Raw genomic sequence first — 17,578 nt, 5'->3', positions numbered from 1 at the left:
GTTACTACCTGTAATTAATTGTGGTATTTTTGTGATTAGGTATTACTTTCTTTGGCAGTCAGTTGTGGGATTTGACCAACTTCCTTTGACTGAATTGTCAGATATACGGTCTCACACAGGAATGGATGAACTTTTAGGGATTGTCAATTGAGCAAGAGAGACTGACTGATAAACCAGATTGCTGGTTTATTCAATTATAGTGAGTAATTTACCTGGCAGGGTAATTGCCGTCAACTGGGTAGAACTATCCAGAAAACTTGAAAACTTTTATAAAGGTGGTGAACAGAGTAGAAAATGTCCATTTAAAGGTTGTGCATATCTGGCAAAACTACTGTGTTATTGCTCCGTTGTTGAATATAACCTCCTGGGATCTTTCTCCAGTTGCCTCTCCTCTTAAGTGGAGTTGTGGCTTAGCTTTTTTTTTTTTTTTTTTTTTTTTTTTGAGACAGGGTCTTGCTCTGTCACCCAGACTGGAGTGCAGTGGTGCCATCTAGGCTCACTGCAACCTTCGCCTCCTGGCTCAAGTGATCCTCCCACCTCAGCTTCCCTAGTAGCTGGGACTGCAGGTGTGGACTACAATGCCTGGCCAATTTTTCGTATTTTTGTTTTATAGAGACCGGGTTTTGCCATGTTGCCCAGGCTGGTCTCAAACTCCTTAGCTCAAGCGCATCCACTCACCTCAGCCTCCCAAAGTGTTGAGATTATAGCCATGAGCCACTGTGCCTGGCCTACCTTCACTTTTTCCAAGTTGTCTCTTCTGCTGCTATACCTGTGGAACACACAGACCCATCATTGGGGAGGGCAATTATTTTTAGTTGCAGAGGAAGCCAGAAACCTTTGATGGCTCAAAGGTTTTTTTAATTATTTTTATTAATTAATTAATTTTTCAATTTTTGGTAGAGATAAGGTCTCACTTTGTTACCCAGATTGGTCTTGAACTCCTGAGCTCAAGCGATCTTCCTGCCTTGGCCTCCCAAAGTGCTGGGATTACAGGCATGAGCCACCATGCCCAGCCATTGGCTTCATTTTTTAAAGCATCTGATTTTGAGGATTTGTGTCATTGAATGTCTGATGTTGCACGTGATAGTTATTTTCTCTTCTCTCATCTATGAACAACATCTGGACCCTGATCTTAAGGAGCTACTGTAGCTCAGCTGTTCTTGGCTGTACCTGATTAGCTCAGTCAGGTTGCTGTTGTAGAACCCCAAAAGTTAGGTTCATGTACCTGGTGCACAGTAAGCCAAACACTGACATATTAATGCTTAGAAAGGTTTATTCAATTTGGCCAAAGTATGAGGGCGGGAGAAGCAGATTCTCAAATATGACCTTCCTTTGCACGTAATTGGGGGCTTTCCCTGATGATCAAAGCTGCTCGTGTCCCTTGGCCAGTCAAACTTCTGGATGCCATCAAGGAGGTCAGTGTGACCTAAGGATCATTGTTCTTTAAAAGAAAGACAAGTAGATTAATCTTGCAAGCAGCCCCTGGGGGTTAGGATATACAGTTAATCACTTGTTAGTGACTACCCTCTACCAAAATGACTATGTGCAAGCAATCCTGCCTGGAGGAAGCTAAGGACAGAGAAAGAAAAATAAGTAAAATAAACACCTGATGATTTTTATAATATAGGCTGGGTTACAGTATCCCCACTGACACTGTTCCTTTCCTTAATCTTAAGTTTGGGTGTTGACTCAGTCTTACTACTTCCCGCTGGCAAGGGGCATTCCTAGGGGGCTGAGGAATGGAACTTATTTACCTGCTGTTGAAAATACTCACATGTCCCGGGACTCAGGCAATTTTGTTGTAACATTGTTGAACAGGGTGTCAGGAGCTTCAGAAGGGCGATCTTGCAATCCCACATACATCGTGCCACAGCAGTATAATCCACAGGCAAGGAGTATTCCTGTTTCTATAGTCATAGCTAGAATTACCAGTAATTTTTTCCACCAAGAGGGTACTGACTGGAAGTATGAAGACAATCATTGGTTTAGTGACATCATGAGGTTGGACACAGCATTCAGTTTGTACATATCTTGAAGGGCCAGGGTGATGTTTCCTGAATTGTCTGGAATGTATACATAGCATTCAGTTTTCATTATGGCACAAGTTCTCCTTGTGCAGCCGTGAAGACATCAAGGGCCATGTGGTTCTAGAAAACTGCTTTTTTCACCATAGTCATCTGAGAGGTGATGAAAGAGATGCCTTTGAATGCATCCTTCAGCACATGCTGGATATAATTTGTTAGGATCTCAACATGTCAGATAACATTTTCTAAACTAACTTGGGGAACAAAAATGGAGAGGGGATGGTCATACCAGTGGAAAACTGACTTGGTCCATTGGTGTAACACATTTGGGAAATTTCCAGGTTGTCCGTTGGTTTTTTGCCAAATGGCCCTGGACCTGTGGGAATCCCCGAGCATATTGTCCTATCCAGCCAATGGGTAATCAGGGCCAAAGATTATGACCAAGCACTATAACTTTTAATGAGGGATAAAGAATTGCATGCCACTCTGAAAAATACTCATTTAGTTAGTCATTTGACAAATATTAATTATCATCTATGTGCCAGACACTGTTTAAGGCATTACGGGATAAAGAATTGCATGCCACTCTGAAAAATACTCATTTAGTTAGTCATTTGACAAATATTAATTATCATCTATGTGCCAGACACTGTTTAAGGCATTAGGCACATATCAATGAACAAAGCAGACAAAAATTTCCCTGCCCTTGGGGATCTTGTAGTTTAGTGATGGATGAAGGAGTGGTGGATTCTAAAAATTATCATGATAAAGAAGTCAATTACATAGTGTATGAGAAGGTTCAAAGTACTGTGAAAGCAATGGGCCCTGGCACAGGAAATCAGATTGAAGGAAGGGAGAAGCAGTGAGGCAACTGCAATTCCAAATAGTGTGGTCAAGGAAACTCCCATTGAAAAGATTTGAGAAAAGACTTGGAGGTAAGAAGAGCTTTCCAGGCAGGGAACAGCAAGTGCAGAGGCCTTGAATCAGGAGCTTGCTGGTGCATTCAAGGCACAGTAAGGGGGCTCAGCGTGCCCTGGAGTGGAGTGAAGGGGAGTGTAGCAGTAAATCATGTAGGGCAAGAGTCAGCAAACCAATGCAGCCTGTTTTTGTAAATAAAGTTGTATTGGAACATGGCCATGCTCGTTTGTTTATGTATTTTCTGTGGCTGCTTTCATGCTACAACCACAGACTGGAGTTGTTGAGACGGAGATGATCTATCCCACAAAGACTAACATATTTAACTGTCTGGGTCTTTATAGAAAATATTTGCTGACCCCTGCTGTAGGTAAGATTTCACAGGCCACTGTAACAATGTTGACTTTGACTCTGAGAGAAATGAGAAGCTATGGGAAGGATTGAGCAAAAGAGTGACAGGATCTGATTTGTGTTCTGAAAGGATCATTATGGCTGCCATGTTGACAAATTTTAGGGAAAAGGCCGGGAACAGGAAAACCAATTAGGACTGTGGTTCAAAAGGTGTACCAACCAGTGGCTCATGCCTACAATCCCGGTGCTTTGGGAGGCTGAGGTGGAAGGATCTCTTGAGGCCAGAGTCTGAGATCACAGCAGCGAGCTATGATCACAGCACTACACTCTAGCTTGGGTGACAGAGTGAGACCATGTCTTTAAAAAAAAAAAAAAAAAAAAAAGTGCACCAATGTGCTGCCAAGACACTACAGCAGATTAATCTGGGTGCAGCTGGGTATTTTAAATTTGTGAAGGATTCATAGCAATACCCAACATCTGTTAGATATTGTATGAGCTTCTAGCTAGTAGGTATAGTTCACAGTTTCAACATCAGATCATGCCACATTCCTTTCAATGATACTGTGTCTTTGTGAAGCTGGGTTTTTGGCAAGTGCCCTATGCAAATCAGCGTGGAACAGGAGGTGATGCTGGTAGTATCCAACTTGATTCTAAGGTTTGAGATGTACAGTACCCAACTGGCATACATATCCCATTAGCAAGTGATTGTGGCTAAGAGTAAAGTTTTCTTTTAACTTAATTATATTATTTTTCAGATGGCACCTTACTTGTTAGAGCGTTGTATTAGTTTCTAGTCGCTGCTCTAACAAATCACTACAAATGACTTCAAAGGTTTCTGCCCCAAGCAACTGAGAAATGGCATTACCCTGAACTGAGATAAAGAAAATTGTGTATGAACCAGGTTTTTTTTTGTGGGGGTAGGAGGGCAGATGAGAGATTCAATTTTATACATGTTTAAGAAAGAAGATACAAAGAGAAGGAAATGATACACATTCTGACCAGGGCCTTTCTCCAGATTGTCCACCCATGAGCCCTTTAGGCTGTTGTGTTTTGACTTCTCACTCAAAACATGGACTGAGCAAGTACAGAGGTGCCATGTTAGAGAGAGGAGACTCAGCAAGCCTTGTCTGACTCAGAGTCTTAACTAGTTTGGGGCAAATGGAGCTCTGTTTAAGGGAACAGAGAACTACAGGGTTCCCATGTTAAAATAATTATGTCAAAAGATTGAGCAGGATTTTAGAAAGATGGAGGCAGCAGTGTAGTTTTGAATCTCCTCAAATCCTCTCGTGGAAATAGATCAAACCAAACAAAAAACCCGTAAGTAGCCTTTACCACAAAACTAGAGGACAATTTTCCCTATGAACCCCAAAACAAGAGGGTGGGGCAAACCATCACCAGTGGGCACCAGACTTGCCTGGTATGGCATCCACACAAGAGGGAGTGGTAGACAGTATGCCTTCAAACTGCCAGCAGAAGTTCACTGGAAAGTACCATGGGCCAATGTGAGAACAGCAGCTGAAATTGAGGGGTTTTGCCCAGTCACAAAGTAAGTACAAGGGACCTGTGATAGACTCTGAAGCACTGAAGCAGTCTAGTCCCTTCCCACTCTTGGGCCCGAGCAGCCAGAGCTCCTTTCCAGGATGCGGCCCTGGAAACACAGAGGAAAAACTACTGGGAGGAACAACAGATACAAAGGATAAAAATCAGGGAGGAAAACAGAGCTAGGAAATGTCAAAAAGCAAACCACCATGTCATTTGATACTACGTTTTATAAAAAGGGAAGTTTGGGGAAGTTTTAGAAAAGTTATCCTTAACATCTCCTTTTCAAAGTGCAGAAACACTAATTTCACCTAAAAATGAATAACAAAAGGATCGTAGTCAAATCCCATACCAAAGGTATTATAAGAAAAAGAGAATAAGCAGCAGAATAGCATCCCGTCAGACAATAAAAGCAAGTCAGAAAAGACAGGCCCACAAGCTGATCCGAAGAGTAATCTGCTATTTCAAAACCAGCTAAAAGACATTAGGAAAAAACAATGCAAAAGATGAAAGGACCATGGGGGGCAGGATGGGAAGTTACTGAATGAGTACTGTACAGAGTTTTTGTTTGGGATGATGAAAAAGTTCTGGAGATGGATAGTGGTAATGGTGGAACAACAGTATGAATCTAATTAATGCCACTGAATTGTACACTTAAAATGGTTAAAATGGTAAATTTTACATTATGTGTATTTTACTGCAATAAAAAGGATGAGAAAACAATATAAATCAAAATTAGGTGAGATGGTAGAACTCAGAACAGGATTAAAAACAAAAGAAAAACTTCAGAAATGAAGACTAAAGTAAAAAGAACACAAGAATGAACAGGCTGGGCATGGTGGCTACATTTTAAAAAAACACCTGTAATCCCAGCACTTTGGGAGGCCAAGGCGGGTGGATCAGTTGAGGCCAGGAGTTCAAGACCAGCTTGGCCAACATGATGAAACCCTGTCTCTACTAAAAATACAAAAATTAGGCCGGGCGCGGTGGCTCACACCTGTAATCCCAGCGCTTTGGAGGCCGAGGCAGGTGGATCACCTGAGGTTAGGAGATTGAGCCCAGCCTGACCAACATGGCAAAACCCCATCTCTACTAAAAATACAAAATTAGCCAGGCATGGTGGTGCATGCCTGTAATCCCAGCTACTCGGGAGGCTGAGCCAGGAGGATCGCTTGAACCTGGGAGGCAGAGGCTGTGGTGAGCCGAGATCGTGCCATTGCTCTCCAGCTTGGGCAACAAGAAGGAAACTCCGTCTCAGGGAAAAAAAAAAAAAAAAAAAAAAATTAGACAGGCATGGTGACGTGCACCTGTAATCTCAGCTACTCAGGAGGCTGAGGCATGAGAATCGCTTGAACCCAGGAGGTGAAATTTGCTGTGAGCCAGGTGGCACCAGTGCACTCTAGCCTAGTGACAGAGCGAGAGTCCGCCTCAAAGAAAAAGGAAAAAAAAAGAAAAAGAAAAAGAAAAATGAATTAGCATAATGGATAATGCCTTTAAAAAAAGAAATTTTTAAAAATCAAAAAGAAGATGATAAAAAGAATTCTGGAGAAATGACAAATAACAAAAGATAGGCAAAAACGTCAGGACGGTTCTGAAAAGAGTAATGCAAACACATAGAAATGTAGTATACCATAAAAGTGACATTTCAAATCAATGGGACAGATTATTCAGTAAATTGTAATACGTACATGTTGGGGTAAAAATAAATAATTTATCTGGAAGAATCCTTAAAGTGGCAAAAGTAGATGCCTCTAAGGGCGGGGGTAGGTGGTAGCTGGGAAACTTGGGGAAAGGGTGAATTTCCATTGTCACCGTTTTGTATCTTTCCAATGTTCTGTCATGTGAATCTATTACCTTTTAAGTCTAAAATGCCTGTGTTCAAATCCCAGCTATTGCTAGCCGTTGCTAGCTAGCTCTTAATCTTGGGCAAATTCTTCAGATTCTCTACCTCCTTATCTGTGAAATGGGATGAATAACTTAGCCAGGTGCTGCCTAGCACACAATAAACTCTCCACAAATATAAATTGCTGGTGGAAACAACCCAAATGTCTAGTAATGGATGAATGGATAAGCCAATGTGGTGTAGTCATACAATAAGAATACCATGCAGTATGAAAAGGAATAAAGTTCAGACACACACTACAACATAGATAAACCTTTAAAACATAGTACTAAATGAAAGAAGCCAGATACCAAAGGTCACATGTTGTATGATTCCATTTATATGAAATGTCCAGAAAAGGTAAATCCAGAGATTGGTGGTTGCCTGGTGTCAGAGGGAGGAGGGAATGAGGAGTGACCGCTAATGGGTAGAGGGCTTTTTTGCAGGGGATGATGAAAAGGTAATGGCTCAGATAGTTGTAATGATTGTACAACCTTGTGAACATACTAAATGCCACTGAATTGTACGATTTTTGTTTGTTTGTTTTTTGTTTTGAGACTGAGTCTCGCTCTGTTACCCAGGCTGGAGTGCAGTGGCACGATCTCGGCTCACTGCAACCTCCCCTTCCCGGGTTCAAGCGATTCTTGTGCCTCAGCCTCCTGAGGAGCTGGGATTACAGGCATGCGCCACCACGCCCGGCTAATTCTTGTATTTTTATTAAAGACGGGGTTTCACCATGTTGGCCAGGCTAGTCTGGAACTCCTGAGCTCAAGTGATCCGCCCGCCTCAGCCTCCCGAAGTGCTGAGATTACAGGCCGCTCCCGGCCGAATCGTACGGATTTTGAACAGTGAATTTTATGTTAGGTGAACTATACATCAGAAACTATTTTTTTGTAAGGTAAATTACTGATTTTCCCATGGTGACCATCCACTGCCCCCATCTTCCCTTCCCCCACCCATTCTTCTCCTGCCCTCCCCCCACCGCCCCCAACCCTTTCTACCTCCCGCTGTGCCTCGACGGGCTGACGCGGGGAGGGGAGAGGAGGCTCCCCATAAGGAGCCTCTGTGGACAGTTGGGCGCCTGTGTCTTGCGGCTTATGGAGGGGGACCCAGGGCGCGCGCGCGCCCACCACTCATCCTGTGAAAATGGACGCTCCGAGCCGTTTTTTCTCGGGTACTTCAGTTAATGGTGATGGCCGAGAAGGTTGCACGTGCTGGAATGGGTGGAGGAGGACCTAGCGGCCTCTTAATATTTAAGTCCCTCCAGAAGCTTGATTTCGCATGCCTGTAACCTCCGCATGCCGCGGTCTGGCTGCCTGCAGGCGCTTGCAAACGCTGAGGACTTCGGAGACCCACAGGCCTTACCCCTTTGCACGCAGTGTGACCCAAGCCCATTGCTGAACCTCACTAGTAAAGTGGCACAGTGTTACTGGTCTTGTGTGTTGTTGTGAAGGTCAACTGAAGTAGTGCGTCTCATTGCCCCTTGCATAGGTGTTGGCTGAGTAAATGGAGATCTGTACTCTGGGGTCTGTTCTGGGCCAGCTTCATGCTGCTGCAGTTCATTTGGCTGGGCCCCGGGTTATCAGCTGCACCTAGGAGAACTGCGAGCCCTTGCCATTCCCCTGGTAGATTTCCCCTATGTTTTGTACCTCTCTTTCCCAACTGTGATCGTGTATGTATAAGGTAACCCAAACCTGTTGATGAGTCCTGAATCTTATTTTCTAAAATACCTAGCTGATAGGCCATGAGACATAAGGCCATCATCCATGGGAGATTTTGTACGTTTCTTTTGGTCCACCCAGCCTCATCTTCTGCCATCTTCAATTTATATCCAAATTTTATTCTTGTAGTCCTAACCTCAGATTCTGCATCTTACTTCTGCCATTTTCCCCACTTCTGATTCTTTGTATAAGCCCATAAAATCTCTCCCCATTTGACCTTCTTAGTCCTGGAACACGTTCCTTCCTGTTTCCTCAATTCTTATCCCTTTCTGTCTATTCTCCCATCCAACTTTTAGTTCCTTTTTTTTTTTTTTGAGACAGAGTGTCACTCTGTTGTCCAGGCCGGAGTGCAGTGGCAGGATCTCGGCTCGCTTCGAGCTCCACCTCACGGGTTCGAGCGATTCTCCTGCCTCAGCCTCCTGAGAAGCTGGGATTACAGGTACCCGCCACCACACCCAGCTAATTTTTTGTATTTTTAGTTTTTAGTTTGTATTTTTAGTTTCACCATGTTGGCCAGGCTGGTCTCCAACTACTGACCTCAGGTGATCCACCCACCTCGGCCTCCCAAAGTGTTGGGATTATAGGCATGAGCCACCACGCCCGGCTATAATTCCTTCTTTCTTTTTGTTTTTGTTTTTTTTTTGAGACGGTCGCTCTGTCAACCAGGCTGGAGTGCAGTGGCGCAATCTCGGCTCACTGGAAGCTCCGCCTCCCGGGTTCACGCCATTCTCCTGCCTCAGCCTCTCCGAGTAGCTGGGACTACAGGCGCCCGCCACCACGCCCGGCTAATTTTTTGTATTTTTAGTAGAGACGGGGTTTCACCGTGGTCTCGATCTCCTGACCTCGTGATCCGCCCGCCTCGGCCTCCCAAAGTGCTGGGATTACAAGCGTGAGCCACCGCGCCCGGCCTATAGTTCCTTCTTTCTAATGCAGCCTTTGATCCCCAACCCGACCAAAGAAAACCCACAGTCAACAGCATCTCAAAACTCAAAAGCCCTTTTTATTACTTATCTATTAATCAATTCTATTACATTTCTTTATTATGTTTTAAAAATATATCAGAATAAATAAATTAGTATCTATCTATGTATGTGGAAAACCAGCGGTATCCAAAGTAAAACCAACAATCTCAGCTCTTAGATTGTGTAGCCATAGTATTTAGCAATTTCCATATCTCTTTCCCTTTCAACGAGAAACTGCACTTTCCCCAAAGAGGTGTATTTGGCAGCATTCTCACGCTCTTGTTGAGCCTTTCTCTTCATGGCCTCACGCTCTGGCCTCTGCTCTTCTGTGATGGGCATTGACATTACTGGCTCAGGAACAGTGGGTTTCCTCCATGGACGGGGTTGGGGGCCGAAGTCTTGGATTAGAAATCGATTTTGAGGCTTGGGCAGTGAACAGAGACTGGTCACAGCAGTGGAAACAGGCTCCTGCTGCAGAGAAGAACAAGATGATGTTTTGTAGGGTGATGGCCTAGAAGCAGCAGATTGAGGGACAGTAGGCTGGGTAGGGTTGGCTGAACTGGGTTGGGTTGCTTTGGTTGAAATTGGCTGAGCTGGTGTGGCAGGACCTGTCAAAGATGTGTTGGTAGGAGCTGGTTGGGATGGATTGACTGCAGTTGATTTAGCTGAGTTAGTAGAATCAGGTTGAGCACGGTAAGCCACAGCAGGCCTACGTGAGGCCAGACGGTTTGGACGCCGAGAAACAGGTTGAGCTTGAGGTTTGTCCAGGGTCAGAAAGGGCAAAGGTATCAACTTGACCTTCCCAGGTGGTGGCAACTCAGAGTGGGATGGAGATGGACACTCCTTTTCAGCACTACCATCTAGTTTCTGGGCCTTGACCTCAAGTTTCTCCGGGCCTTTACCCTCACGTCGGGTATCCAGCCATGGTTGGAGAGCTGGGAATGGCTGGCGGTTTTGGGTGTTGCTTCCCAGGATCCTGGAGGAAGAGAATCCAGTTTTCTTATCGATCTTTTTCCCGAGTGCATGGAAAACTTGCACGGACTCTAGCAGGTGCGTGCCTAGGGAGCTTCGGGGCTTTTTAAAGATCTCTTGGCTAAGCTGAGGTTGATTTTTCTTCCGTTTCCTATGGGGAATGGTTTGCTTCTCTTCTACCTTGACTTTGTTCCCTGACTGCTTACTCTCTTCAGATTTCTTGGAGCTGTTCTTTCTGTTCCCTTTGGTCTCTTCCTGCCCATGGCTCTTAGTTTTGCTGATCCTGCTGGATGCAGCTTTGTGAGGTTTGTTGCTAGAATGCTTGGCCTTGTTCACAGAAGCGCTGTCACTGATTGTAGCCCTGCAAACAACCACTTCTCCCTCTAATGGAAACTCTGGGTTCTTTGGCTGGATTTTGGCCTTGGGAGCACCCTGGATAGGCTCGGAAGCTTTATGCTTGTTCTTCCTGACTTGATCAGAGTGACCTTTTATGACATATGACTTTTCCTGTGCCTGATTTACCTTGATTGCACTGGTATCTTTGGCTTTCTTTGCCGAGGGAACTTCGGGTTGGTCAAGATCTTGTAAGGAACTGAAGATCGGGGGGAGGTAAGTATTCTCCACCCATGTAGTGATGTCTGCCAAATCACTGCTAGACTCAATCTCATTTTCAAATATCCCTTGGTTCTCAAGACTCAGGCTGTTATTTCTTAGATTGGCATTTTCAGAACCAGGCTGGTCCTCTTGGCCATGAGGATCAATGCAGCCCAGAAGCGGGTGAATATCGGGGATTTCTAAAAGAGGTAGTGGAGGATCTTGATTTCCTATTAGGATCTGGTAGACATCTAGAGGCTTTGAAAGGTTGGTTTTAATCTTATCCAAATTCTCATTCTCATTTTTTTCCTGGCTTGGAGCTGGAGACAGTGTCAAGAGATTAGTAGGACTCTGGACTGGAGTTATAATTGAAATGTCCCCAAGCTCAGGTGATGGGTTACTCTCAAGTGTCTGGGTATTTCTGCTACTGAAGGACTTGGAGAATTCTGGAGTTTGTGGCAGACAAAACGTCTGGCTTGGAGGTTGCAATCTCAGGGAAGTATCCATCCCCAGGGAAGTTTCCATCGCTACAAAGGAATCAAGGAAGAAATCAGTCCCTGGTAAGTGAGATGCTCCCCCTATACACCAATGCAGCGATCGGATACCTTTCCAACATGGGCAAGGCATTTCTACTAGCCCATCTTAAGGACCATGGACAAGACCCTGTATTAGGAGACTGACAGTGACTGTTCTCTTACTGGTTATCATTTGATGTGATTGTTTCTTGGTTTTCTTTGTATTTCATAGGGTTGTTGTAAGTCAAAAAGTGAAAGTGATTTTTAAAATAGGAGATGTTTTATAAAGCCTCACATTCTTACAGGGTCCTTTCAATTCTCTCCACTCTCCTGAGAGAATAAGAACACTTTACACCATGGACTAGGGTAGAGAGCGGAGCCCTTCCTCATGAAATAGATAAGCAAGCACAGATTCTGAGCCTGTTTGTTTTGGAGAGGATCTCTGAACACAAGGTCTTAAATCCTATTGTAAGTTAAGGAAAATCAAAATGTCACTGCCAAAATAAGAGTTCCGAAGTGCCTTCCAAAGAGACTAAAGTAATAGATTAAGGAAGGACATTACAGCGTGGTAGTGCGGGGGAAGTGATCAGCCAGGGCACTAAAAAGTGTGTCCGTCAGTATGCTCTTGCGACTCTCTTACATGTAGCATAGATAGCCATTATAGTGTTCCACTTTCCCACTTATAAGGTGTTCTTATATAGAGTCTGAAAATGGAGAGCACTGCCCAAGAATAGTGGTTGAAGTCTCAGGACTTAAATTCTACCTACCCATGGACTCACCACTCAGCTACAGATTTGACCCTCCTTTTCAGTGCTGACATTATTCCTCTCCTTTCTTGATGTTTGTACTCACCTTGAACGCCGGTTTCTGTGATGGGTTGGGCAGACACAGAGTAATACATCCCAGAAGTAGAGGCTGGTGGTAGGACATTTGTGGGCTGAACCTCCTTTAGCACCATCACCATTTCTGGTTGATGGGCAGAAGCCCTATATCCTGTGTATGACACAGAGCCATAGGATTGCAGGCAGGATAGTGGAGGCCCCATTGTGCCTTGATTATGGTAATAGACCTGGCTTCCTATCTGGTAGGGAAGTGACAGGTTATGGCCCTGCTGATTTGGAATTTGAGTTAGTGTCCCCTGAACAAGGCTGGCAGATAGTGATGGATACAGAAGGACCACAGTATTGGTATCTGAAGTTTTATCATACTGGGCTGTCATAGACATGGAAGAGACAGCTGTGTTCTGATCAATGGCAGTCACGGTGAAGTCCCTGAGTGAGGATGACTTCTTTACTGTGCTTGCTATACTATCCCACTCAAAAACGCCTGGATAAGAGGCAGCTGAAGTACAGATATGGCTCTGGCCAGTAACCCCAGACAACATAGTTGTGCTAGAATGTTGGTAAAGGTAGGCACTGCCCATGAGTGGCTGGAAGGAGGTACCAGAGGCTGATGGCTGTAGCCATGCTGAGCTGATGTCTGGAGCAGAGGCTCTGGAGAAGTTGGAGATGCTTCCTGTCAAGAAAGCTGCATTGTTCACCACAGGAAGAGAGAGCTGCAGAGAATGTGCAGTTCCAGGTAAAGATGTATTTTGGAAATCTTCTGTAGGTAACAAGAGAGAGATGAAAAAACCGATGAGATTGAAAAATTCTCACCTTATTTGAAGAACAGCATTATCTTAAGGTTGTTGCAATCAGGAAGCCTCTAATACCAATACTCACTGAGATACTAAAAGCCAAACAGTTTATGATGGCCTCGAGTGCTGAAGCAGTTTGGTCCTCTTCTGATGAACTGTCTTTGTGTCCAACTTGGACACAGATGTGAAGACCCAAGTGGTCTGGTTTCGTATATTATTTCCTAGGCTAGAAGCAACCTTCTCCCTTCCCTATCTATCCCTTGAATCTGGGCTAGTATAGACTCAAACTATTTCCTAGAATTGGAGCATTTTAGAACTAGGAGGTCCTTAGAGAAGTTCTAACATTTCATTTTATGAGTCTGAGAGGTCAGATTGACCTGTTTAAGTTTTACCATTATGTTAATATCATTACCAGGTTACAGAACCTGACTTCCTTGCCAGGAGTCTTTTCTCTGAGCATAGACCAGAAACCAGGAAATTAGAACTTTTAATATGGCATTTTTTTGGTCTACTGGAATATAGTACAGCTATTACCTTTATAATCCCTGGTGTCACATTTTGCTTCTGCAGGTCTTATGATATGTCCTAGAGTTTATATTTAACCTAGGCCATTGGTAAATCTAAAAGGTCATTCTTTGCACTCTTCAAGCCTGGCTTTTTATCATAAGTCAAAATAACTACCTGATAGAAATGCGTTTTTTTTCTTTTTTTAAATTTTATTTTATTGAGACAGAGTCTTACTCTGTCACGCAGGCTGGAGTGCAGTGGCTTGATCTCAGCTCACTGCAACCTCCGCCTCCTGGGCTCAAGCAATTCTCATGCCTCAGCCTCCTGAGTAGCTGGGATTATAGGCGCATGCCACTCTGCCTGGCTAATTTTTTGCATTTTTAATAGAGACGGGGTTTTGCCATGTTTACCAGGCTGGTCTCGAACTCCCGACATCAGATTATCTGCCTGCCTCGGTCTCCCAAAGTGCTAGGATTACAGGCGTGAGCCACAACGCCCGGCCAAGAAATGCTTTTTGAAAGAAAATGTGCAGTTAAACTCTGAGCTTCAGGCTGCTTGTCTATAAAGAAGTTATAAAATAATAACAGTGATAATTCATACATGAATAAAAGTGATAGATTACATATGACTTATAATGAGGAAGATATAGTAAATTCTGAAAAAACACAAAATAATTAAAAACATAAAATCATGGAACTAAAACAATATATAGATATTAATGAAAATTGGGGTATGTAGCTAGCATCAAAACATAGCAAATTACTAACTAAAGCTGTTACCATACATGCAATATTAGGAAACTGAATAGTATCTACTCTTTCTTAGTGAATACTATTAACCAAGAAACAGCCCATAATAGAATGAATTTCTAATCAACATATATAGACAGAGAAACTGTATCAGCAAAAAGTGTGTAACAAACAGAAAAATGCAGTAAATGTGAATGTAAAATAGCCATAATATATGTGGGTACATATTTCAATAAAAACTGGTACAAAATAGAATGCAAAAAATAAGTGTAAAGGAATTCCATTATTATGCTCATTCATATTTCTATGAATATTACGCAGCAAATGACAGGTATTAATCCTAGTATAATATTTAAATTATTATAGCCACATAACAGGCAGAAAAGAACCCTTAAAAAGTATCATGAGAGCTTTAATATTTATCCTCAAAACCTAGATTATAATCATCTCCAACATCCAGGAAAGTGACATCCCCATAGCTTAAAAAAAAAACGCTAGAATCCAATTGAAAAATGTTTTGAATGTAGGAAAATTCAAAGGACTCCAGAAAATTTGGCTTAGATAGATATGGAATTAGAGATATGTGGCTGATATGTGGCTTGACTTTTTATTCTTAGGTCTAAAAGCAGTCCATTGTACATCAGTATGTACTCTGTTTTTGGAAGAAAGTATTAAGATATAAAAAGCAGCTTTTACTTGAAATCTACTTTTCACACAAAGGTATTGTTCTTCTGATGCAAATAACGATATTCTTTTTTCCGAAAACTTAATTTTATTGTTAATAGGAGAAACATCCATATAATTTCAAAATTAGAAACAGGACACTGCAAATTACATGTCCTCCAGCTCTCTAGGTAACCACTTATTAGTTTCTTGTTTGTAGGAAGCATCATTTCTTTTCTTTTCTTTTGAGATGGAGTCTTGCTCTGTCATACAGACTGGAGTGCAGTGGCAAGATCTCGGCTCACTGCAACCTCTGCCTCCCAGATTCCAGAGATTCTCCTGCCTAAGCCTCCTGAGTAGCTGGGATTACAGGCACCTGTCACCACACCCAGCTAATTTTTGTATTTTTAGTAGAGATGGGGTTTCACCATGTTGGTCAGGCTGATCTCGAACTCCTGACCTCAGGTGATCCACCCGCCTCAGCCTCCCAAAGTGCTGGGATTATAGGTGTGAGCCACCGAGCTCGGCCTGGAGGCATCATTTCTAAAACATATATATATTCTTTTTGAGACAGAGTTTTGCTCTTGTTGCCCATGCTGGAGTGCAATGGCATGGTCTAGGCTCTCTGCAACCTACACCTCCCAGGTTCAAATGATTCTCCTGCCTCAGCCTCCCAAGTAGCTGGGATTACAGGCAGGTGCCAACATGCCCGGCTAATTTTGTATTTTTAGTAGAGACAGGGTTTCTCCATGTTGGTCAGGCTGGCCTCGAAATGACCTCAGTGATCAGCCCACCTCGGCCTCCCAAAGTGCTGGGATTACAGGTGTGAATCATCCTGCCCGGCCTCTAAAGCATATTTCTAAAATATTTATGTCAAAAACTGTCAAGTGTCATCTATGTTCAAAAAGGCAATGGAAAAAAGTAACTGCATGTGACTTCTGATAAGCTGCTTTTCCTAGGGATACTGTATTCTAGCCTGTTTCCTTCCTAGTCCATTGATCTAAGCATTTGCTAAAACCAACTTCATTTTGCCCTACTCTGAATAGATTTCACTCTGTTGTCCTTATGCTTCTTTTTTTCCTTATGCTTCTTTTTTTTTCAAATTTAAAATATATTTTTTTCTTTTAAAATCATTTCGTCATTCTCCAGGGCATATCCCAAGGGAAGAGGAGGGGATCCTGTTTTCTGCTTTAATTAAACTACCAAATTCCTTACTCTAGAATACCTGCCTCCTTATAACCCAGTACTCTCCATTTTCTCTTTCCACCTAGTTTAGATAGGAATGTCCAAACCTTAGTATTACTTTTCTTTGTTTGTTTGTTTGTTTGCTACAGGGTTTCACTTTGTCACTCAGGCTGAAGTCCAGTGGTGTGAACACGACTCACTGCAGCCTCAACCTCCTGGGCTCAAGCAGTCCTCTGATCCTCCCACCTCAGCCTCCTGAGTAGCTGGCATACCCCCAATCCTGGCTGAGTTTTAAAAAGTTTTTGTAGAGATGGGGTCTTGCCATGTTGCCCAGACTGCCTGGGAAATCCTAGGCCCAAAGCGATCCTCCTACCTCAGGCTCCCAAGGCATTGAGACTGCAGGCATGGGATACCATGCCCAACTGAATATTAAAAACATCATTACACATCAGTAAACATCACTAAATTTAAAATAGTAAAGTTGAAATATTAGTGAGGGAGATGGCCTCCCAAAGTGCTGAGATTACAGGTGTGAGCCACTGTGCCTTGCTGAATATTATTTAAAACATCACTAAACATCACTAAATTTAAAATAGGAAAGTTGAAATATTAGTGGGGGGAGACCATTACACATGAAACATCTCAGAATATATTGCTAGCTTTCTAGGCCACTTCGGTTTTTTCTCTGTTTCAGTTGAAATGAACACTCTCAGAAAGTCTCTGATTTCATTTTCTATACGCCTACCCTTTAAGACTCAGTATTAGAAAAGAAAAGGGCCAGGGGGAATAACCAATCTATTATCCTAATGTAACAGATGAGGAAACAGAATTTGTGAGAGAAGAAAAGTTATCTAAAGTCACACAGCCAGTAAATGTCAAAGCCAAAACTGAAACGAGGTCTCCAGATTTCTACTTCAATAGTTTCCCTGTTATTCCAAGCTGTTTGGGACTATAGGGGGAAAGAAATCTAAATTTAGGGGCAAAGAAATCTCATGAAAACCGTTTGAAAAAGTTTCTTTCTTTACCTGACATGGTCAGAGAAGAAGAAACATCAACTGCAGATACAACGGAAGAAGAGACGATACTAGCAGATGTCTGGGTGGCTGACGCCAACGAGTGCATGTGTCCAGTATGAAGGCCACTGGCAACTGATTACTGGTCACTGGCCACTTGCGATGATACAAATTTACAGGCCACAGCCAGGAAGCCCCAAGATGCTACCAGGTGGCGGTAGGTTAGGTGGGAGAATGATGTCACAAAGCAGGCAGTTTAAAGGTCTGCGATAGCCAATAGGGAGGTCCGATTCTCAACAAGACGGGATTGGCTGGCAGAGGTGGTCGGTTTAAAGTTCTGCGATAGCCAA

The 17,578-nt window shown here is 43.1% G+C and overlaps 1 protein-coding gene across 1 annotated transcript; it reads right to left on the bottom strand.

Moving 5' to 3' along the window:
* Positions 1-9,434: 9,434 nt before the first annotated feature.
* LOC100579611 (uncharacterized protein C2orf78-like) lies at positions 9,435-17,355 on the bottom strand. The gene is made up of 3 exons (XM_003268669.2): positions 17,241-17,355; positions 12,328-13,077; positions 9,435-11,487 (listed from the first exon to the last, which is right to left on the bottom strand). The coding sequence occupies exons 1-3, from the start codon at positions 17,335-17,337 to the stop codon at positions 9,569-9,571; spliced, it is 2,766 nt and encodes a 921-aa protein (XP_003268717.2). The 5' UTR covers positions 17,338-17,355; the 3' UTR covers positions 9,435-9,568.
* Positions 17,356-17,578: the final 223 nt, after the last annotated feature.

The sequence above is a fragment of the Nomascus leucogenys genome, chromosome 14, assembly GCF_006542625.1.
Source record: "Nomascus leucogenys isolate Asia chromosome 14, Asia_NLE_v1, whole genome shotgun sequence".
NCBI classification, from domain to species: domain Eukaryota; kingdom Metazoa; phylum Chordata; class Mammalia; order Primates; family Hylobatidae; genus Nomascus; species Nomascus leucogenys.
The sequence above is the reverse complement of the archived record's forward strand: the minus strand, read 5'-3'. Positions and strand labels throughout refer to the sequence as shown.

What these genes read in the sequence shown, in the direction of transcription:
- LOC100579611 (XM_003268669.2), bottom strand. Translation starts at nt 17,337, where the DNA reads ATGCACTCGTTGGCGTCAGCCACCCAGACATCTGCTAGTATCGTCTCT. An exon ending in TTCTTCTCTGACCATGTCAG is followed by an intron (nt 13,078 to 17,240) that starts GTAAAGAAAGAA and finishes TGTTACCTACAG; the next exon opens with AAGATTTCCAAAATACATCT. An exon ending in CACAGAAACCGGCGTTCAAG is followed by an intron (nt 11,488 to 12,327) that starts GTGAGTACAAAC and finishes ATTCCTTTGTAG; the next exon opens with CGATGGAAACTTCCCTGGGG.